The following is a 23,169-nucleotide window of genomic DNA, read 5'->3' on the forward strand; positions in this document are numbered from 1 at the left end:
TTTATTGAAGAAAATGCATTGATTCGATTGAAATAACTTTACACATCCACATAGGTACCTTTACGTGATATATAACCCATTTTTGCTCGGTTTACGCCATCAACTTTCTAACAGTTGAACAATTTCTACCTCTACGAAACTGACTTTTAAAGTTGCTGTCAACACAAAATGGTGTAAACACAATTAATGTTAACTATTTAAAAAGCTTCAAGCTCAACTAAGCAAAAAGGGTTTGAGAAAAATACTGGTTATTGCATAAAAAAGCATATAGGATAGTTAATCAAATTCTATGAAGTCTCTTGCTTAAAGTTCTTAAAACAGCGTATCGAAGAGATTAAATGAGTAATCTTTGCTGTCGTATTCTTCCTTCTCATCCTTGTATTCTTCTTCTTCATCTCCCTTGAAATATTTTGACCTGCAAGATAAGAGAATATTTCTAGAATACAGTTGAGATGGGCAGCAAAGTGGAAGTAAAATAAAGAGTTAAAAGGTCTAATACTAGAGCATTATTTAAGATTTACGCTATTCGACAGGTTTAACTAATATCAAACGAGTAGGGAATGCAGAAAAGCATATCCGAAAACAATGATTGTCAGAGAGTTCTGAAAAACTTTATGCTGAGCATGTTGCTAATATTATCAATAATTGAGCCAAAACATAGTAATCAATGACAGGATGTACCTATTCTTGCAAGGGCAGTTGCACTCAATTGGCAGACTGACTGGCAACAAGTGGTCAGTGGCAGTTGCCAGTGTGAGTGGCTGTCCTGACACCAGCTGACTGTGCAGTTGTGAAGATTCATTCTTTGCAACACAGATAACTGGAGCTTTCAGGTCTTCCTTTGTTTTTGTGGTGCATTTGGTCTGGCATTGGGGCACTCTTATTTTGGTCAGGCAGTACTTGTTCTGTTGCTCAACCTTGATGAATTCACGTCTGAAGTTGCATTCTATGAAAGGGCACGAAAAGATATTGAAAGAGTAACTTAAACGCAAACGAGTTGCTATTTTAAAAAACCAAAACATCAGGCAATACAAAATATAAGATAATGTACCGTACCTCCTCTGGCGCATTTTCTTCCTGGGACAATCCAGCTGTTTCCAAAGTGGCGTTCTTCATAGAATGCAAGCTCTGGATCGTACAGTTTTGGTCGCTGTACGTCACGGATTAGCTTTCCTTCTGGTGTTCTGAACTCAAACCTTTGCTCTCCGTTGAAATTTCCGCAGAGTCCACAAACTTTGCCAAACAGCATTGGGCTAACTGAAGTGTGAACCTGAAGAATATTCCACAATTAGAAATATGAAGATGACTTGGTCTAGGAACTAAAACGACGGCAAAACAGTCATTATTTAGACAGATTATCAGCAACAAAAGTGAATGCAACCACATGCAATTAAGAAGAGAACTAAAGAACACTTACCTTGTAGCCATTCTGAAGTGAGACCCAAAGTTGTGTTTGTGCATGCCAAAGGGCCATCATCCTGATTTCAGGTTCCCAAACAATGACTAAGCATGGCTTTCCTTCCTTCCAGATTTCGTATTTATCATCAGATAAAGATATCTGTTTGCCATTTATCTGAATAATTTGGAGAAAATTCATAACAATAGTGGATGGAACTTATAATTTCGTCACAGAAGTTTGATTGAATATTGGAGAACGTAGTAAACTGGGGTTCCAGTGTTATGCAGATCAAGGAACAAAAATTGGTAAAGAAGAACTTCATGAAATTCTTAATGCTGAATTATGAAATCAATTCAAAAAGCACACTGATAATTCAAGTTACAAGTTTTCTTGTAGCAATGATACCTTCACAATTGGCTGGTCAGTGTATTGTTTGCCAGGAATAAATTCAATCTCGTAGGTATCAACAAGGGTGGTGACCTTCTTCCTCATTGAGCCTTCAGGTCCAGCTCTAGCTGCCAAAACCATCAACTGTGTCATGTTTCTGTAGCAGCTGCGCAGGAGCACGTGATCACAGCCTCGTTTCATGGTGTAATTGAAAACATTCTTGTCATGAGTGATGAAGGTCGAGTTTCTATGTTGGCAACAAGCTAAAATATAGAATAGCGAAACAACCCTCGTGATTTCTTTCTTTTTTTCTAGTTGACAATGAGCAAACAAGATAAAACTGAATACAGGCCAGTACCACAATTTGCATTCAAGAAAATCATCATTTAAATTTAAAACAAATTACCTTTGCCTTTGCTCCACATTAGTTTGAAGACTATAGGCAGATGCTTGGATCCTTTTGGGAAAGTGTTGATAAAAGCAGTCAGCTTTACTTTTTCCCAAACCCAAACTTCAGTTGGTGAGACAATTTTGTAAGTCAAAGTATCATTGCTTGTAAGCAGATATTGCAAGTAGGTTGTGCCATTGATGGTGGCATTGAAGTTCCATCGGGTCAGGTTCTGATATCCCGTCATGTTGCTGTACCAGTAGTCACTGGAGTATCGCAAGATTGGTCTCATAACAAAGAGATCTGTGTACCACAAAGCTTGGCGCCAGAAACTAGGGATGCCTTCAGTGGTAAAGTTGTATCGGAAGGCCATTTGGTGACGTGGAAGCTGCTTTGGTGCAAGGAAGTCGGCCTAAAAAGCAAGTTTCTTTGCTCACAATTCACTCTGACAAAGATACAGATTGAAATATTGAAGCATTTGCTCAAATATGACCTATATAAAGATATTTTTCAGTCAAATTAAAAAACTTACGCCCTGATATATAAGCTAGAAAGTAACATATAAGACAGTAAATGAAATACACATACTTTGAGATGGACCTTCTTGCATTCCTTGTCGTCAACACTGACTCTTAGTGAGTAATTGTCAGGTTGGAACTGTTCTTCATAGCAAAGTTTCTTCATTCTCAAGAGCATTGGATCAGATGGGGTAACTTTCAGCTGGAACTTGTTGTCTGTTCGTCTGAAGTTGACATTTGCAGTGATGGTTTTGGTTGTTCCAGTCAATCTTGTGACAGATTTGTATGTCCATTCAGTTGTTGTGTTCTTAACCAAGGTTATACGAGTGTCGATAGAAGTAACTTTGGTGGTGTTATCGGGTCTGCAAGTTATTCTGAACTTTGATGGACTGCACAACAAACTAATTGGTGAGCGGGCAATGCTAACTGGGAAATATCCGTGCAGGCAAAGGTTGAAGCCCCATGGCTGGCCAATGCAGGAGCGCTGTGTTGCCAAATGAAGTAAGTTACTATCTTAAATCGTAGCAAGAGGATCAAACAAGCCAGAAAATATAGGAAACATTAGGGCAGAAAGCTAAAAAATATTAGAGATGGATGAATAAAAAATTCTTACGTTCGAGTACGAGTATCTGTCGAGCAGGGTTGTAAAGTTTGTTTGACGTTCAGTGGTGAAGTTCAGTGCTTGTTGTCTCTTGGGAGTTAAGCAGACTTTAGGAGCATCTGTCAGTGCAAGGTAGGCCATTCTCACATACTGCTTTGAAGGTTCGATCTGCAAAAAAGCAAATGCATTATAAATTCTTAATAACACAACTCAGGATTGTCATTAAAAAGAAAAGGTTTTTCTTATAGGTAATTTTAATCATCGATGACATGGAAGCAGCGCTAGCTTACTAGTTCTCTTTCAATGTACTCTTCTCCAGTGATAACAAGTTGCTCTTGCATGAACAGGCTTCCTGCATTTTTTATTTCCTGTATTTCATCTGATGATGGCAATCCCCAGCCTTCTGGAACCTTCTCTAAATGCACGAGAGCTTTGATCAATGTGTTTTGCAAGTTCTCATAATCTACAATGAAGTATTTTCCATTTGAGGTTGGCTTCACGAACAGGCATGGCGACTTCTTTGACATGACAACGTAACCCTGGCCTGGTACATACAGGCTGATGATTCTTCGGTTGACTCCGTGGAAAATAACCTTGAACTTGAATGGCTGTGGTTTCAAGACGATTTTGCCATCTTGCACAGACAAGTACTTGCCAGTGGTTGTTCGAATGACCCATTCTTCTGCTCTGCAATGGCCTTCACAGGGTTGCGTGACATTGATGATTTGGACCTTGGTATTGGAAAAGCAACATTACTTTTGATTGATATGGGAGAAAAAGAATGCTGAACAAAATTAATTAAAGCTAACTTTGTTATTTTGCTATTCATTTAGTATAAAAGCAGAATTGAATTTTGTCCTTACCCTGCCGAATTGATCTGGTTCGAAATCCAACTTTCGCATTGGTTCCTTGGTTGTCTTGATGTAATGATATGCTTCCATGTTGAAGAAAAAAACTTCTCTCATATCCTTTGGCATTTGAATGTGCTCATTGTATTCTCCGGTTTTGAGGTTGTACTTCATGGAGCCTTCCATATGTGTTGACATATTCATGACTTTCCTGCACTGAGCACCAACTTCAATGAATGGCAGTCTATACTTTATTGTTCCTCTGACTTCAGCAAGTGAGCTAGAAGAAATCGAGTGGAAACGTTCAAGAATGAAAATCAATCTGAAGTGTAATGATTGTTCAAACCTAAGCAGTAAAACAAACAATCTGTAATGTTTTGAAAGGTGAATCGACTTACTTAAATTGCTGGATTCCAGAAACTTTGATTTCCTGCAATTTTGTGCGAATCAGCGACATTGGCGATTTGATGTCAGGGGTTGTCTCAAGTTTGATGTTGGTTCTGGAGTATGGTAGAATCATTGATGACATGTTGAAGACCAATGGCACGCCACAAAGTGATGGAACTTGATATACAGTTTCAACAGGCATGAATGGCTAAAAAAGCGAAGAGGTGACAGTGTTATTTTTCTGAATGGTTTTGAAGAAATATATATTATGCAAAAAGTGATTAAAAGTAATTACAAGGCTATTACACAGCCGAAATAGGGGTATTTTGGAGAATAATGTTACAATGGATGTTGTAAAAAACCATTTTTGAAAAGCTAAAATTTTTTGCAAGAAGAATTTGAGTAATGATCATAAATAAAACTGATCAACAAATAAATACCTGGGTCCACATCCAAGTCTTTCCTTCCTTTAGCTGCTTGAATATCTGTAGCAGCTGGGGTAGCTGAGAGTACAATTGCTCTGTGAAGTCACTAGTCTTGTCCAATGTGATGTTTTGAACACTGACCAACTTGTCGAACAGCCTCAATCTTCCTTCATAAAGAAGTTCCTCGGGATCTTTTGGAACATGAGAAGTCTGAAAAATAACTTAGTTTTTGAAAAAAAACGTTTGTTCTTAGAGTTAAGTGCTTTAAAGACAAGAAGAAAAGAGGCTCTCGAGTGGAGCATTGCAAAATTCTTACAACATCAACAAGAAGAATTTAATCGCTTTTCAGCCTAACAATTGGCCTAGAAACCCTCATCAGGTTTTTAGCATTACATCCAAACGAGGTGCAGAAAACTAGGATTTTCAGAGATTGCTAGATATAATGGATACTGGGGCAAATTGATTCGAGTTTTATCCCTTAATATCTCTATTGTTATTTACGGAAGTAATTTTCCACTGTATTGAAGTGAGTATTTGAAAGAACCAATCGTTTGTAGAGGCTACAAATGTATGTTACAACGTTTAAGCGGAATCACATTCAAAGAAAGAAGATTAGAACAGCAGATGGTACAAAGCAAATACCCTTTCGGTAATGTCATAAATCTTTTTCTTAATGTTGAGAAGCTCTTCTGATTGTGGCTGAATGTATTCTTGCATAGAATGGATGAGCCAGTTCACATAGTCCTGGATGCCTTGCATGTACATTTGAGACTAAGATAAAATGGTACTTCATATTAAATTTCGAATGTTCATTTCTGCTTAAGGAAAAAGAAGAGGGATTAAAAAGGCGGACATTGTTGAAATCAACATGCATTTTCAAGAGGGCTTGGATCGTTTTTTGGAAAAGTTCAAATGTTTTAAAAGTTCGTGTATACTTACGTCAAAGACCTCAAATTTCCTTCCAAGAACTGATGTCCTCATTCTTGCTTGAGAGTATCTGGGGATGTAGCTGTTGTTGTTTGCAATCCAGCTTCCTTCAAGTTCGCTGGCAAGGTTGAGCCTTTGGTTTTGCAGTTGGCCGTTCATGTGAAGACTGCGGTACTGTGCCATTGGAGAAGGCAAGTACAACTTGGTGTAGAGCTTCAGAACTGATTTGCATGTGTGACGACTGAAAAGTAATATGGATTATGCCAGATCTCTCAAGTCAAGATTTGAGCTGAAGTGATTTAGACAAACAACGATTGCAAGAACACTTTAAGGTCTATCAATTCGAAGTTTTCTACAATTGAGATTCCTAGTCATTGGTATGTGATATTTTGAAAAAAATGAGATGGAGGTTAATATCAATAAAACAACTTACATAGTTCTGTTGTATTTGATTACTGATTCACTGCATTGAGTGAACAATTCATGGGCGAACTTCCTGATGTTCAAGCTTGGCTCAACATAGATCTGGCGGGCACAAAGCTGGATAAGGTGTGGATGGGGGTTCTCCATTATTACCGAGAGAGCAAGAGTGCGCATCTGGCTGTCGTATTTGAAATCACGGAACAGCCTTAAGAGCACAATTTGCACCCTTCTTGGTGACTGTCTGATAATTGGCCTGAGACAGTTAATGGCGTGCATTTTGACACTGGTTGGCACTTCGGGATGGAAGATGATGCTTTCAAGGGCAGCCAAGTAGGATGGTCGTCCATGATTTTCAGCAATCGACACAACAGTGTGAACAGTAAGGCCCTTGATTGGCTGGCAGTTTTCAATATTCTGGTAGCATTCTGGCTTAGATATCTTTTGCAAGGCGTCCCTGATTGCGTTCTCAATCCATGAAGTGCAGATTGGGTTCACTTTGCAGTATCCTTGAGCAATGTTGCTTGAGCTGATCCAGCACGCTTGGAGCAGTTGCAAATTATTGGCAATCTTTGGAATGCTGCAAAGCTTCTCCATTCTATTCACAATTGAACGAGTTGGTTGACCAATGAAACTGATTCCCTGCAGATAGGTTAGGATGTCTTCCTCTTTCACGCTTTCTACCTTTGATCTCATCGATTCCATGCATGTCTCGGTGTGGCAAAGGCTCAAAGCGTAAACATGCCATTTTCTGTAAATTTAATCAATAAGTTTCATATAGGGCATATAATGGAAACACATTTTCATTTATCTATTATCCATAGTGTTATGACAAATTGATAGAAGAAAATAACCAATTAGTTGAAATATTAAATCATAAAATATTTGCTAACCCTAAAAATTATTCGTGGATAGAAATGCTTGGCTAGAAGTGACAACGTTTGAATTTTGTTTGAAGTTAAAATAGGTGAGCATTTTATTGAAGCACAAGCGCTAAGCAAATGAAGAAGTTTGAGACAGATTGTCATATCTTCAGCAAACACGAAAGAGCACTTTGCTGGGTTCAAATTCAAAAATGCAAAACAAGATTATTCAAAACAGATATAGACATTCCTACAAACCTCGAGTCTTGATCTGCACACTTTGCCCAAACTCCAGACAATGTAGTAAGATCACACATTCTCAGGTTGTTGACAACTTGCATGAAAGTGGTTGAGATTTCAGGCTGAAGGATTACACTCTGTACTGGCTTTCCCTTTGGAATCAATGACGAGAATCTTTTGATAGCGTTGCAGATGTAGGTTGCTTTGTCGTTGCGTTCGCTCTGTGAAAGTGGTGGGATAACCTCTGGCTTATGGAAGGATGGCATTTCCATCATTAGTTTTCCACGTTGGTTCCATGCTGTATCAAAAAGAATCAAGGCTCATTCAAACTTCATGAAATTCAATAGTTCATTAATGTGCACTGGAAGAGCGTTTAAAACGAAAGTAAAATATCGAAAATATGTTGAAGAGCTTGTCTCGTCTGTATGTGAAGTGTAAGTACTGAAGATGATAATGCTGCTAGATGTAAGAACCATAGAGCTATCCTCACCGAAATGATGTGGGTACTCGCTTTCAAAGTGGCTGACACCTTCTTTCAAGAGAACAAGTGTTTGAAGAGATCTAGAGGGAATGCCTTCCTCTTGTTTAGAGAATGGGTACAAAACATAGACACCCTGGGCAGTGACACCTTCGATCTTGAACTGGGTTTCAGTTCCAGTTATGTTGTACTTGATCGTTGCCGTTGTCTTCAGTGGATTCTAAAGCATGAAAACAAATGAAAAATATTATTTATAAAAAGCACGTGCACTCTTACCAAACCTCATTCTTATCAATGTGCAGAAAGAAAATTTGCGATCTAAGTATAGATTATTTTCTAGGCATCAATCGTTACTTACCGAATCCTGATCTGGGTTTCTGCCTTGGACAACTTTGTTGTAAATGTCGTAGTTCAAACCAGTGCAGTTCTCAAAATCAATGGTCTTTGTGAAATTCATTCCAATTCTTCTTCTGACTTGGCGAGCATCAACAACTTCAAAGTACTTGTGGCTGTAGGATGTCTGGCAGATACCTAGAATAGTAGCCTGAAAGAAAAAGTTCAAATTAACAAGTTTGATCATATATAATCTTTTGACTGAATTCGTTGATTACTGCAAAAGGCTAATTCCAAATGGAAAAAAATCAAAAGACAATCAATGAATTCATTCTCTTCCAATCAATAGCTTTGGTCCAGAAGTTCTCACAATTAAAGCTTTATTTATACTTTTTAAGGCTATTCCCAAATGTTGCCTACGTTTAATCTTCTTTGTAGAGAATTCGTTTAATCACAAGGATTGCGGAGCACATTACAGTTTGGGGAGGGGGCAGCTAAAACTTTTTGGGGGGCTATTTATGCTAAAAACTAAGAGCAGGGTGATTTTTGTATTGTTTAAAGTAGTTTTTGGAATTTTTTTGGGGGGAAGCTTGAGCATCCATAGCCTCCCCGCTTCCGCGGTCCCTGCCAACGAGTAAAGCATCAGAAAAATGAATTTATTATCAGAAGATATAAAATAACCCACCTCTTCTTTGTTGAAGAAATCTTTGAGACCGGTCTCTTGATCCTTGCCTTGGACATCAACGCTCAACATGTTGAGGATACCTTTCTTTATATTGACAGACCAGGCAGGGTCGTCTTCTGGTGCAAAGACTTGCTGTACCAGTCCGTTGGTGTAGCCAAATTTGATTGGCTTCATCAGGTGAGGGCGGCTCACTTTGGTGCTGAATTCTGAAAACCTTTCATTTACCCCACTCATGTTTTTGGGGTCTGAAAGGCATTCGTAGATGCTAATGTCCTTGACCTACAGAACGAAGAAAGGCTTTGGATTATATTTATTGCAGTAAACGAGAATAGACTATCAAACAGATTGAAAACGATTCAAAAGGCTGCATGAAATAAGGTACTCATTAAAGTTTGTGCCGATTTTGAATCTTGTAAATAATAACCATACGATGTTTGAACAAGCATTGGTTCCTGCAGGGAAGTTTTAGGCTAATGATAATTTTAAATTGGCTTGGTCTCTAAACAGCTGGCGTTGCCCTATAAATATTGCAACTTCAGTTGTACAGTGCCAGACAGCACAAAAAGTCAATGAATGTGAATAAACCTTTCGCAAAACAAACTACTAATGTAATTTGGTATATCATGATAAAAAAACTACCTTCAGAATAGCTTTTTCGTTCTTCATGATGTGCAGCTCAACTGTTCCATTTATATGGATCTTTGCCACGTGTTTCTCCAAATTTGGGACGGCTGAAGGGTACAGGAATGCTTCGTAGTGATAAACATACTTTCCTTGCTCCTTGTAACCACCTGCCAGATAGAAAGAATATTTACTATGGACATCCTATCCTTAACGTTCTTTTTGCAAAATTTCCATGAATAGTTAGGACTAGAGAAAGGAATCTAGATTACATGCAATTGAAACTAGTGAAAAGAAATAGTGTGAAAATTATAGGGGGCATTTAACGTTCTAACCCACCCTCTTTGATCATACACAGTGAGATCGTATCTTGGAGTTGTCCTTCTTCGGGGGAAGGTATTTAAAGTTTTGGATGTTTGCTGCTTTCGTCATTTTTTAGTAAATTTTCCAGTAAACTCTTAATAAGATTAAAAGAACCAGTTTCTTCAATCTCTAGTGGTTAAAAGAAACATGTTTTATCATTATTAGGGTAAAATAGGGCAAAACCAGACAAATTAAATGTACTTAATATCATGATGTAAATAAAAAACTAGCAGATTTCTTTTCTAATAATGATTCGATGGTGCTCAAAGGAAAATTTTTCTGTTAATTTCACCAGGGATGGTGTAGAATTTTATTTCACTTGGAAGTTCTTATTCCCGAGCAAGAAATTAATGTCTTTGATAAAGAAGAATTAATATCTATAACATCACAGACAAGGAAGCTTCAATGTGCTTAGTTTTTTTCATTTTAATGCGAGGTTTTTTGTTTAAGGTGGGTGAAATCGAGAAGAAATTGTCTGCTAGAAATTACAAATTAGAAGTACATATTATAATGTTCAATTCATTTTGTTTTACTTCTGGTTACAGTGAAGCTTTACCACTCCAAAGAGCTAATAGGCCGTTTTGTGTAGTTCTTTTTATATATTGTATATAACATGAATTAATTTAACGTGAAAACGAGGTCCTCAGTGTGGAAAAGCGGGAATGGAAAATGTTTCCTTGCGGGAATTCGGGATCATGCTACCCTAAACTAAGACTATACATGCCTCGTTGATTTTAAATCAGTATATTTTATTACAAATTTGAAAAAGGTTGTTGCCATTTTTTAAAAAACAATTGTCAAAAGTAAAAGGTAGGATTAAGGGTTTTCAACGGACACCTTCTAAGCAAATGGTAGGGCCTTCTTAAGACTGCGTCTAATTAACCTTTGAATAAGTTAAACTATTAAATCATAAAGTATTTGCTAACCCTAGAAATAATTCGTGGATGGAAATGTTTGGCTAAAAGTGACAACCGCTGAATTTTGTATGAAGTTAAAAGAGGATAGCAGTTTATTGAATCATAAGAGCAAAGCAACGATGCAATTCTATTTGGTAATTAATTGCAAAAAATCGTATGTTGTGCTAAACTCCGACTATATCGAGCTTTTGCAGGCCTCAAACTGTTCACTTTTAAATTTCAAATTCAACGTGAAAAATTTTCCAGTTTCGTTTCGTTTTTGAACGCAATTTGTGAATTAGATTCGTTTTCAGTTTTTCAGTGCCCCCTTTTTTTTGGATTTGATAACGCCATAAATGAAGTAATCTAAAACATTTTTGCCTAGATGAATTACAGTAATCATAAAACAGATAAGAGTTAATAGCCATACAAAATAAAATTTTAATGTAATCACGTTGAGAACGAAACTGGGTTTAAAATTCAGATCATTTCGATGAAACAACACGACAACAATATTGAAATTCAAGATGTAGAAAAGCTGATCTATATAACCCAGCTAAAAACACAACACATGTATACGTTCAGAGCAGACAAAGACACTGGAAGGAACCAATTTAGCTTTATTGGTTCCATATAAAATATTTGCGAGGATGATCGAAACTAGGGCTTCCTGTTTAAATCTCGTTGTTCACGCCAGAACCCTAACCCTAACCCTAACCCTAACCCTAACCCTAACTCAGCAAACTTTGAAAGTTATCTTTGATTGGTCAAAAACAAACGACAAATAAGGAAAATGGAATAAATCGACTCACCATAGATACTGTAGCTGCGCTCGGCCGCTGTGGAGAAAAAGAAACCAATTTAGATAACAGTAGAAATCTTTTTAAAGGCTCGTTCTGAATTCATTAGTAATTTTGTTATGACGAAGTTGGAGCTAAAATTATGGTTGGGAATACATTTGCCTTGAGGGCTGCATTAATTTAAGGAACTTTATGTTTCTAATTCAAAAGAATTTAGGCAAAAGTTGTGCGAGATTCAAATATTTTTTTTTTAAATTTGGGCAGTAAATGCTCCGTTATCGATAATCTGGGTAGTTGTCAAAAGTTTATCTGTAAAGTTTTTCTGCATATCAAAGCAAGAAAGTTTTTCTCTGTATATCAAAGGATCATTCTATAATTCGCAGATCCAATGCTAGCTGCAAATCCATTGCATTTAAGGAGTTCTCAAAGAAATTTTTGCAGCCATTTTGATTTGTATCTTGACGGCTAAACGTATAGTATGATTGGATGAATAACTTAGCAAGGCAATTGGAATAACCAAAAACAAGAACTCGTGGCAAAAAAAAGCAAAGCTAAACTTACCAGCCAAGGCGATGCAGGAGAGAAGGACCAGAAACTTCATGTTGACTTTTTGGTCTTTCGTCCAAAGAAGTTGACTTGTCTTTGCAGCTCTGTCCTTTTTATACCATTTGACGGACAATAGTTTTGAGGAACAATAGACAGGGGTATTTTCTCCAACACAGCTTGCCAATTACCTACATGGTTCCAACGTGACATCTGGGCACGTTTTGTAACGGGGGTTACATCTGTTTTGCCTGAATTAGCAAACGCATCACAGACAATGGTAAATCCAGGACAAGCATTTTGCAGAGACCAACATAAAAATTTACCCAACCAGGGTTGTTTAGTACATATCAAGGCGACATTTACATATTGTTGCCAATTACAGTCTTCATACATTTGAATTTAACCTACACCAATGCTGTTACATTTTGATCATATGTAATTTCTGCACCAAATCAATTATAATTTCGACAACAGCAACTTTAGGACAGTATGTCAAAGAGGGATTATTTTTGTCTCTAGGGCGTTTGGAAAGGCAGAAAGGTCTAATCACAGGATTTCTTAGTAATTCCAAATAGCTCAAATTGCTCTACCTTCTTAGCACTATCCCTATGAAAATGAGATTACTCTTATGAAAACAAGACTCTTGGCACTTCATCTATCATATATTTCATAAACAAAGCATCTAAAAAATAAGCTACGGGAGTCATCTGATATTTTGTGCATTAGAAAGAACGTTCTATATTTATCAAAGTAAATAATTTTCCCATGTCCTCAAAGATATAAACTGTCAAATTGATATTATTTTCTAAAGTTTTTTCTGAGTTTAGTCCTAAAAGTTGTTTAAAAAATACTTAAATACTGAGTGCTAAAGAGCTACTTTTTAGAAGCATGAAATAAAACATCTCGTCAGTCACAAGTTCTTCGTTACATTACCTTTCATATCAGTTGAACAAGAAATGTGTGTGCCTATTCATCTAGGAGAATAATTAACATCCCAACATTAAGTGATAGATTTTGAGTACTTTCTTGAGATGTAAATTAAAAGTTTTGCTGCGGTTGTAATCGATGCTTAAAAGCAAGTTCGCAATGAAATTTGACTTATCTTAAGTATCTCCATAGAGGCATAGCTGACAAGGTAACATTAGAAGTTTACCCCCAGCAAAAAAAATAGGGATGCATGTATGAATGAAGTATATCGAGCTTTAAACGGGTGAAAATTTCTTCACACCTCAAATTTGGCAACAAAACCCCATTCAAAGTTGCAGTGCAATGGATGGCAGTGGAAGGAAAACCAGACGACTGAATTGTCAAGACAGCGATAATTGAAGGCAGAGAAAAAGTGTCATCATAAAGACATTTTATCCCATGTAGTTTTATGTTCAATATTAGATTAGGAGAAAAAATTAATCTCGCTGCATCTACTAGTGTACCTCTATATGGAAAAAAGGTTTCTCTGCGGTCAATAATCTTACATCTGTTGCTTTGGATACTGTGGCAGGACCACTTGGCGATCATGCTTGAAAAATTGCTCCATTCAAAAGAGGTCATTGCTCCGCGTCATTTTTCATTTGCAGTTTTGTCTTAAATGGCTATGGGTTTCTTAATATTTCTATTTTGTGCCTTGAGTTTGATTCTGATAAACAATTTGACTTTTAATGTAGTTTCTGAAAACCTTAACTCCTCACTTCACAGGAGAGGCGTAGTTTTCCCACTAAAATTTCACTTATTCTCAAATCATATTTATCTATGACATCGTTTTAATTATCTCTAAGATTGTTTTTTACAAAACTATTTAAATTGACATAATGTATTTCATCGTTATTCTTTTCGCGGCACCCAAGATCGTTACTCTTTTCGAGCCAATTTCCAGCCACGAACAACTTTTTTGGATTTTTGTTGTCATAGATTCGATTTTTACAAAAAGTACACTAAGTTTACCATGGTGAATTTGCCCTCGCACAAAAATGCAGTCTCTTTGGAGTAAAACCTTAAGAAAAGTTCTTTATTTGAAAGCCATTTGGGGATATTCTGGACCTAAGGGTATCTTAACGGCACATATGGCAGCAGTTATTGAACGTTAAAACAGAAGTCTGTTCTTGACACCGCTCCGCAGTGTATGACGTCAATCAAAATCATAAAATGCATGTGATACTGGAGCTGAAGCTTTATTAAGGCTACCTGGTAGAATTAATTCCAAAACACTGTCATGATAAACATGGGGTGTTGGGAAGGTAAACAAACTTCGATTAGGTTTTTCCATGGTCAACAAGATAACCCCGAGGATAATTCGCTGGTAAACACAGCAAAACTGAATCATCATAGGATCTTAAAACATCAATATCATTAAATATACGTTATGAAGACACTGTGTTAAGGCTCAGATTATCGAAGCAATTGAAGCAGAATTTCATACACGTTTTATAAATCCATGAATATATAAAATTCTATGTACATAAGAAGAGAATTTTGAACGTATTTGCTTTTATGAACAAAATATAATAGAAAAAGCTTGAATCTAGCAATACGTTGCTTGCAAGACAATTTATTTTTCGATAACAAAGTTGAGTAACAACTGGCTGTATTCTAAGTTCAAATAAAATGCGTAAACTAGTCGAGTAATCAAATTTTCGTATTCAAATACTATCTGCAGGATACTTTTTACCAGTTAAAGAATATAAGGGGGGGGGGGAAGGGATGAGGGATGGGGAAAAACAACGTAAATGTTATTGGCTTTCATTGATGGTATATACTGTATATACATATATGAAAAATATTGTTAGAAATATGCATCAATGTCAGATTAACATAAAGAATTTCAAAATTTAAAGTTCTATTTGATAATTTGTTTTCCGCGGATCCGAATAAACCATGTCGGGAGAATCTGGGAAAATGAACACTAACAAGAGTTACTTAATGGTTAACAAAAATTTTAAATGTGAGTATCTTGAGGCCAGTAAAGGAATCGTCATTTTTACAGAAAAGACGTTTTCACAGTGTTTCTCGAGAAAATAATCGATTAAGTTGGTTAGGGTGCTGCACTAGAATGTATTTCTTTCAGCACCCTTGACTGCGTCATGTAGCAGTGCAGTTGCTATCACTGGTGTAATGCCATGGTTACAGTATTTCCTGATAACTCGAAATCTCGATTGATCTAATTTTCATTAACTGATTTTGCATTCCCCGATAACTCGAATGATCGTTAACTCGAACCATTTTGATTGCTTCCTTAGACGAGCAAGTCTCAAGAATTGTACTGTACAATCTTCACTAGACAATGAAACATAGATGAAACTGTACAAAGCTTTACAGTAGAAATCCTTGCGAGAATTTCTTAAAATATCCATAGGATAACTGCAGCACATTTAGACGATTTACAGAATTTTATTCACGTGTGTACAATGAAGACCGTGCATATTGCAAAAAGAGCTTGATCCTGAAAACTAACAGTGACAAGGTTGTCATTTTCAGGGTCCCATAAACATTGACATGAAATTTCGACTGCTTGACCTCTCTGCTCACCCATATGAACAGTTGCAACAACTCTGACTTCAGAATCAAGCATACTTCTCACCGCAGCCTCTATTCTCTGACTGACGAGGGCACATTGCTCCATCGCAACGTCAGCATCGTAATGGCCGTTCAAGAACTCAGTCACCAAAACATCGGATATGATGTTCTTGACAGCCTCTTTCTCTGTTTTTAGACCCGAAGCAAGAGACAGGTTTCTGGGCGAGTTGCAATTGTAATCATTGCTGTCATCCAATATACTTTCTTGGCTATACGATTTGAGTGTAGCTTTTTCTGTGCTGACTTCCTCTACCAAAAACTGGCCCAAGTCAGGCTCTGAATCTCTGCCATGCCACGTCCAAGATCTTGGCCTTCCCACGGGCGACACTTGCAGATTTTCGCATCCTGCTACTTTATACAGTCGGTTAATTGACGAAGCTTGGAGCTGACTCACACTTCGAGGGCGTTTTAGTGTTTTAAATTGCTTTAAATCGTTGATTACGATCTCCGATTGCGAGCGCTGATGCCTAAGTTTCGGACAGAACTCCATTTCCACGCCAGAAAAAATGATACACTGGCAGACAAGCTCATACGAAAAATCTGCTTTCTAGGCGACGCACGACAAGAAAACCATTGGACGTTGCATTATAACTTGAAAACAACTGTGTCTGCACGGGTAGATCGCTCGTTGCTACATATCCGCCTAGCAGTTCCATTGTTTTTCTTATTTTGAAAGGCAATAAAGAATAGAAATTCCCATATGAATATATCACTAAAGTTCTTAGCAGCTGCATGGCATGAGAGAGTGTGGAGACAAAGACAATAACACATTTTGGTTTAATCGTTTCATTTTGGGAAATCTCTTCGCATGTAACATAGCATTTGTCGAATATCATAACTGCTTCAGGCATAATTAAGATTCAAATGTCGTAATCAAAGTGTCTCGTAATGTTCTAGAGGGCAGAACTAACACGAGAGGGCAATATGAAGACTATTAAGGAGTGAAAGGAACTACATTCTTTTTTATAAGAACCAATAAATTTGAGTTCAGGTTTATTGTTTTTATATTTTGCGAAAATCTGAGGCTGGATTGTTCTCAATTTGTTCTTAATCTAACAAGGTGTAAGCAGCGCGAGTGATAGCTTTTCGTTCTGGGGAGGTTTCCAGGCCTCTTTTGCCAACAAAGTGAGTGGGACAACCTTCATTTGCCGCCATGCTTGAATATTCACCGATAAAGCACCCACACATGGCTAAAAACCCTCGATTTTGAGAAAAAACGCTGTTCAAAATTACATTTCACAGCAGCTCAGCCTCAGCTTGTTCTTAACTTGTTCTTAACTTTTGACCAATTTTGAGGCTCGTGTTCTTATAAAGTTGTTTTTGAAAAAAAATGTAAAGGAACATTCTGTGGGAGACTGAGCACTACTGTTGATGTAAGATTTGCCAGCAGTGTAAATTCCATGTTTGATTTCAATGTGAATATCCAACGTCAAAGTTAAAAAACGAGATGTTTTGATGTCGCATTCTAAACAAATGTCGATAACTGTAATAATTGCTTGAAAGATTTGGCATTTCAAAGTAACCATCAGCAATGACAAACGCAGGTATTAAATAAGAGAGCTGCACAAATTAGAAAAGGGGGCATCGTAACTATTACTAAGAAGGTATTTGCTATAAGCGTCGCCATCCTTTTCATTCTGCGTGTACACCAGAAGATTGCTAGTTTCAGATATTTATGGTGTGGGCACCCTGGATCAATCCAGTTTAAAGTAGCTTTTGAAGTGTGAACAGTTGTCTTGAGAAGAATGCTGAGACACATGCAAATACTTACAGGTGATAAAAGGGACTAGGAGCGTACATGGTGCTTTTTGGCATTTCTAGTGGCTTTAGTTATATATAAGCTGCTCTGCTTGGAATTAAAACAATGCGAGTGCCAAAAAATCATACACGGAAGAGTAACAATAGTGTCTCGGATGTACTCAACTAAAAATAGAGAGATTTGATACCAGCTGTTCATAGAGAGATTCGCTACCAGTGTGCCAAAATTTCCCTGCTACATAGGCATTAAAGGAATACACAATTTCAACATACGGCCTCGTTTTGGAAATTACTTCAAACTTCATTATACGACATTTTTAAGTTCATATTTAGTTTTATCGCCGTAATTTTAGGCCGGATACAATTTTTCATATTGGTTGTGTGTGTATATTAGATTTTACGGAGAAATAAAGTTTGAAAACTTGTAAGGGATTTGACTGCGAAAATTGTTCCAGGTGAAGCTTTACCAATCATGGTCAAATTCTTTATGAACTTTTTATGTTTATGTCGTGATAAAATCAATATCGTGAGTCAAAACTCAATGAAAACTTGCAAGTAGACTAAAACTTTTGCTTTTAATCCGAAGTTTGGGTCAAAAATTTTGTACAAAAAATTGTAAAAATTTTTAACAAAAAGAGGCTGTAAGTTGAATTGGTGTATAGGACTGCTGAAATCGTGTCCTTCTAACCCAAATGGAGTATCACTTGATTAAATCACCTACATCATTAATCGAAATCTTATTGTTTTATCTGAAAATCACTGGAAATCCCATTGTTCTCGGGGAAATTTCGTGAACTCTTAGTAAAGTGAATTGCAAAGCGCTCAAACCAACATTTTACTATCTGCGCAATTGCAACTTTGGTACTAAAAATCATATCATACACTCAATGCGTGTAAAACCACTAAAACATAATCTTTCATAACCAACATAGAACAAATCTGCTCAAGAGGCAGCATTCATGCATCAATGGCGCTACTGAAATAACTTGAATTTCGTCATACCGTTTTTCATGATCTAGTATTTTAAGAGTAGTGGCTTTTAGAGTAGATGTGTAAGAATATTTTGTGTTGCTGTCTTGAGATCCTTACAGTGCAATTTATTTATTTTCATTCTAACAATAAAACTTGGTAATGAGACATTCTTTTGCCAAAATGTGAATGCAAGAGATATATAAAGCATAGATAACACAAACCTTGCAGTAATCAAAAGTAGGTTGAAGACTGTGAAGTAGGCTAAACATAACAGTACCTTTAATGTAGTTTAAAATTGCGTTGGTTCATGAGTCTCTCACCGAAAGGAAAGTCGTGTTTGTCCGTCTCTTGAGCTTGGATCCTTTTCGAACGTGAGACGTCGTTTTTTTGAAGGAGCAAGACGCACCGTTGATGGAGTACCTGTGCAAATTGGCGAGAATAGATATAAGTACATTCGTTATCTCAGAATTTAATTATGTTAACATCAAATTGGTCTTTTCTTTCACGTCAACTGTTAAAACCAATAGAGTACCTAAACCTTTCAAAAATTCGTTTCAAGCTAATGAAAAGTAAAATTTACTGAAGAAGACATAGATAAAGACAATATGCTCCTAATTTCCAATCGCCAGATGATTTTATTGACTAAATGAATATTTTCCGATCCATCGATTCATGAAAAGTGGGGGTGTCATACTCCCAAAAACCCTCGTCCGATACATCCTGAAAAGTACGTAACTGAACAAAAAATGATCCATTGACTATTTATTAATTTTAAAGGAACAAGTCTCTCACCAAAACTAGTTGTCCATGAATCTCTATATCCCTCACAATTATCTTCTTGCCATTTCTATAATTAGAATAAGCAGCTGCAAGAAGTAAGTATGGTGCAAAAAAGAGAGCGTTAAAAAAATGATCTAAGAGGGAACGAGGAAACATTGATGTGACTAAAAATGGGCAAAAGTTCATGAAAATAAAGAAAATTGCCAAATTTGCTCAAAGGCAAAGGGGCCACTGTCTCCACTGCAGCTGGTCCTTGGTCATAAGATAGGCTGCCTGCTTGAACCCTAACACAAATCTCACAAAATCCAAACAGATCTGGGTCCTAAATTCCCCCAAATGGCTTTTGGCTTTCCTAGAGGGGTTCCTAGAGGGATTAGATTCTTTTTCTGGAAAAAGCTATTTGTGACAATTGTAGAAGGCATCCGAGGACAACATCTTTTGGATAAAAGAAATTAATTATTATCTAAATTTTGACTAGAGCTGTTGGAAATATGTTTTATCGTAACTTTGCATGTTTTATAAGCAACCAATATTTTAAAAACATGTAATTATTGATTTTGCGGGCTTTTTATCATCAGTGCAAAAAGATGTCAAATAAACATTGCTTGTTTCACGGAAAATTCATACAGGGGCCATACGTCGAACACAAGAACGTTTTAGACAAGTACTTTACTTAAAAGTGTGGTTCATTGCAATCTTTTGCGCATCAATTTTCATTAGTTCACTTTAAACAATTTAGAATTTGGAAAACAAAACTAGAAAAAGAATGAGTCTCTAGGAAAAATGGCTTTTAATGATTCAATCTGATTGATTGTAATTTGCTGAAATTGTTAGGCCTTGTTACTCCAGACTTTGTGGTTCTAGACATCGCAGTTCAAGTCTTAAAATAACCCAGACTCGTGTAATTAAATTTATCACTTTGATTTTTATTAAAAAGAGCTGATCTTTGCAGCAGCCAGGTTCGCTTGCATACTTGCAGTTTTTCCTCTGCCTTTTTCTTCAAACAGATTACATTATCGTTATATCGCAGTGTGCAGACATTTTCAATTATCACAGAGCCATAAGAAACCCATTCATTTTTGAATGAATCTTCATGCAATAAAGATACCCTCGCTGCATGCCAATATAGATTTTTGATCTGTCTAGCAGCTGTCCGAGCCATATCAACATTTGCAGCCTCAGCAGTATGCTGAGTCTCTTTGAAACCATCAAGGGTAGTTTTTGCATTGCCTGGCAATCAGAGCTGATCAATGATGCAATAATAAAGTGGAAGGGAGTAACCCGCTAGATTTTGGAGAGTGTACGCTCCTCTCCCCGACTCCTACGGAAAGGCTAGAAAAATCCAAAAAAATCTCTTAAAAGGCTGAGTAATTTCCAATAGTTGGGTTGAAATAGTTTGGCAAAGCTTGAAAAGTAAAAAAAAACTGCTCTCGATAAAGGTGAAATTTTTGGAGGTTTTATTTGCCGTGGACGTCGAGCAATTCAAGACCATGCACTTTTGTAGGTAAATCTCAGAGGGCGACACTACCCACTTTTCTAAAATTTAGTTTCTCCTGCAGACAATGGTATTTCTGACAAATACTATTGTTTACATACATTGGCGCAATAAGACTAGGGTTATCATCTTTTTAGTTAATGGTTCTTTTTGGTGTTGCAGAACACTTTTTCAAGCTTCTAATTATAAAGCAAAAGTTGGCACAGGAAAATCCAAATAGATCCGAGAGATGTCACATGTTGTTTATCTTAGCTGTCTTGATGGCGATGGAAAACAACATGCCCCTACATGCACAAGAACTTTCTGTTTTCAGTTTGCTGAATTTGACTGGATTTGCTTTAGGAAATTAGACGAAAGGAAAAAGTTTCACCTATTTAATTATGGCAATGCAATACCAGCATGCCAACAAGATAATTATCAGCGTAGCGTAACGTGCATCTAGATCCATAGAGCCTCTAGACCAAAATAACTTCGGAGCAGGGGCGGGCTGGTATGACATTCCATTGAAATTTGCCAGTATCCAGGTTGGCCAGTCCATCACTTCTTTGAAGCAATAAAAGTACCTCTAGGTAAAGGGGTAATACTTCTCATCAAATAGAGGGTCTTGAAAATTTCTTTGATAGGGAAATGATATATGCAACCGATTGAAAGGCTAGTGGATACTCTTATCTTCAAAGATGGACTGGGCGTGGTTTGGCCCACTTTATTTTGTTGCACTCAAAGACGGACTGAGTTTAGGGGCGTCGCCAAAACATATTGGCTCGAACCTCTCAAATACGATAGTAGTTGCGGCTCTGAGTAATGGGTTGCATTCAAGACCTAATAAACGGGCCAGTTTGGGCTGTGATAATTGTTCATTATAACATACTTTTTTGTAATTACATTGACTTAGTGTAACACAAATTTTTAGTTATGACTTTTCTGCCAGGCTAGTTAATTTTTGCTAGTTTGGAGGCTTCTTTCTATTTGATGTTTTATGTGTCCCATAGGCTTGAGTTTATTTGTGACAGCCCCGCTAATTTTAGACGGCCTTTTGGTCTTGTATATTCTTTTGTCCGCGTATGCTAAGGCGAGTTTTGCAGGGGTTGGATCGTGTGAACGAAGTGCATGTTCTTAGCCATGATAAAAGCAGGAATAATAACGATGCTTGAAACTGGCAAAATCCGACGTGCTTAGTTAGATCGATTACATTTATGTCTGCGAAACAAAGAAATAAACTACCTAAATACCCTTAAAATATATTTTTTGATAGACTGAACATCTATCTAACTAAGCACGTCAGATTTAGCCAGAAAACAACAAAGTTTCAGTTGTACAACTTGCGATAGCAAATAGTGTACTAGGTATAAGTGCCTCAGTCTGAATAAAGCCTTTGGTGAAGTTTAAAAATAGGTCTACACTTCATTTTATCCTGCACTTCAGATTATGCCAGGAGAAAATTTCAGTCGTATAACTTGCACCGTTACAAAGATATAGTACAAGACACAATATAGGTCTGGGTACAAGTACTGTAATCGAAAAAATTGCTTTTATGGATTTTTAAAAGCTGTTTTTGCATCTCCTTTTTACAGCACGCCAAAAAAAAGGCCAGAAAAAAGTTTCAGTTTTATTACTTGCGAAGTTAAAACATCGTAGTGCCAGGCACTGCGGAGAAAGGGGAACGGCGGGGGCTATAGCCCCCCCCCCACTTTTTGCCAAAAATGCAAAAAATTTATCAATGAATCACCAGTCAAGCCACTTTCTCTTCGGTTTTAGCCTCCCTTTCTTTAGACGCTCTTGCGTAGTGCTATGCCTAAAAGAGGACTGGGTACCAGTACCACAATCCAAAAATAGCTTTTGGGGACATTTTTTAGGCTCGCTATGGATTTTATCGTATTCATTTGAAGCTTGGCTTGGATTACCTTGGGTACCAGACTCACTATATATAAAATAAAATAGAGAGTCTGGTCTAGTGCGTCCCATTCTCGTTCTGGTGTGCTGATATTAACCAATCAGGAGCGAGTGTACAGATTTCTGTACGTTCAAAGGTCACAGCGAAACAATAAACTTAGCTCTGGTATAAAACATTGAACAGAACTGAACATAAATAAATGCTAGCGACCGTAACGATTGAGTTTGAAGATGCTGTTAAAACTGTACTCAAAGAATATTTTCCGCATGTTGTGGAACTTAACACAGAACAGCATTGAAAGCTTTGTTTGTAGAGAGGAGCCATATTGCCAACTGGCTTTGGAAAGTCTCTGATATTTCAGGCTGTGCCTCTCATGCAAAGAAATTAGGCCTTGTAGTGAAATGCATTAAATAAGAACACAATAACAACACCAAACACAAGTAAATCAGTTATAGCTAATATTTCACCCGGCATACGGGGCTTCGCTTGTCGTATTGGCCATTTTTGCTGTGATGAAGTTCCAACGTGATGATTCTAACCGCCGCGGTGTCTAAAGGCACGCTGCCTTCACAGTGAGGAAG

The 23,169-nt window shown here is 37.1% G+C and overlaps 3 protein-coding genes across 4 annotated transcripts in view; all 3 read right to left on the reverse strand.

The window, feature by feature from the left end:
* LOC135694480 (vitellogenin-1) lies at positions 1-12,272 on the reverse strand. The gene is made up of 22 exons (XM_065213242.2): positions 12,141-12,272; positions 11,592-11,618; positions 9,539-9,690; positions 8,900-9,178; positions 8,240-8,425; positions 7,894-8,101; positions 7,422-7,701; positions 6,314-7,051; positions 5,893-6,121; positions 5,596-5,724; positions 4,969-5,163; positions 4,540-4,736; positions 4,157-4,421; positions 3,584-4,024; positions 3,306-3,461; positions 2,763-3,176; positions 2,193-2,586; positions 1,805-2,049; positions 1,418-1,573; positions 1,057-1,270; positions 682-946; positions 1-415 (listed from the first exon to the last, which is right to left on the reverse strand). Exons 1-22 carry the CDS (start codon positions 12,178-12,180, stop codon positions 313-315), a joined length of 5,313 nt encoding a protein of 1,770 aa, XP_065069314.2. The 5' UTR covers positions 12,181-12,272; the 3' UTR covers positions 1-312.
* LOC135694482 (protein shortage in chiasmata 1 ortholog-like) overlaps positions 12,235-23,169 on the reverse strand; it is a 22,739-nt gene continuing 11,804 nt past the window's right edge. Inside the window, exons 11-13 of one of the 2 annotated variants that reach the window (XM_089109864.1) lie at positions 19,215-19,269; positions 18,700-18,842; positions 12,235-12,373 (exon numbers count right to left, since the gene is read on the reverse strand). In XM_089109864.1, the coding sequence (XP_088965990.1) occupies positions 18,739-18,842; positions 19,215-19,269 (159 nt within the window). In that variant the 3' untranslated portion in view covers positions 12,235-12,373; positions 18,700-18,738. Of the gene's footprint in view, positions 12,374-18,168; positions 18,843-19,214; positions 19,270-23,169 lie in introns of those variants that run through there. The other variant, XM_089109863.1, reaches the window with a different exon arrangement.
* On the reverse strand, positions 12,427-17,884 carry LOC148959830 (uncharacterized). The gene has a single exon (XM_089109865.1). It carries the CDS (start codon positions 16,180-16,182, stop codon positions 15,511-15,513), a length of 672 nt encoding a protein of 223 aa, XP_088965991.1. The 5' UTR covers positions 16,183-17,884; the 3' UTR covers positions 12,427-15,510.

This window comes from Rhopilema esculentum, chromosome 8, assembly GCF_057945365.1.
Source record: "Rhopilema esculentum isolate cy_ngs chromosome 8, ASM5794536v1, whole genome shotgun sequence".
Taxonomy (NCBI): Eukaryota; Metazoa; Cnidaria; class Scyphozoa; order Rhizostomeae; family Rhizostomatidae; genus Rhopilema; species Rhopilema esculentum.

What these genes read in the sequence shown, in the direction of transcription:
- LOC148959830 (XM_089109865.1), bottom strand. Translation starts at nt 16,182, where the DNA reads ATGGAGTTCTGTCCGAAACTTAGGCATCAGCGCTCGCAATCGGAGATC.
- LOC135694480 (XM_065213242.2), bottom strand. Translation starts at nt 12,180, where the DNA reads ATGAAGTTTCTGGTCCTTCTCTCCTGCATCGCCTTGGCTG. An exon ending in TGTGCAGATCAAGACTCGAG is followed by an intron (nt 7,052 to 7,421) that starts GTTTGTAGGAAT and finishes TTAAATTTACAG; the next exon opens with AAAATGGCATGTTTACGCTT. An exon ending in AGTACATTGAAAGAGAACTA is followed by an intron (nt 3,462 to 3,583) that starts GTAAGCTAGCGC and finishes GCTTTTTTGCAG; the next exon opens with ATCGAACCTTCAAAGCAGTA.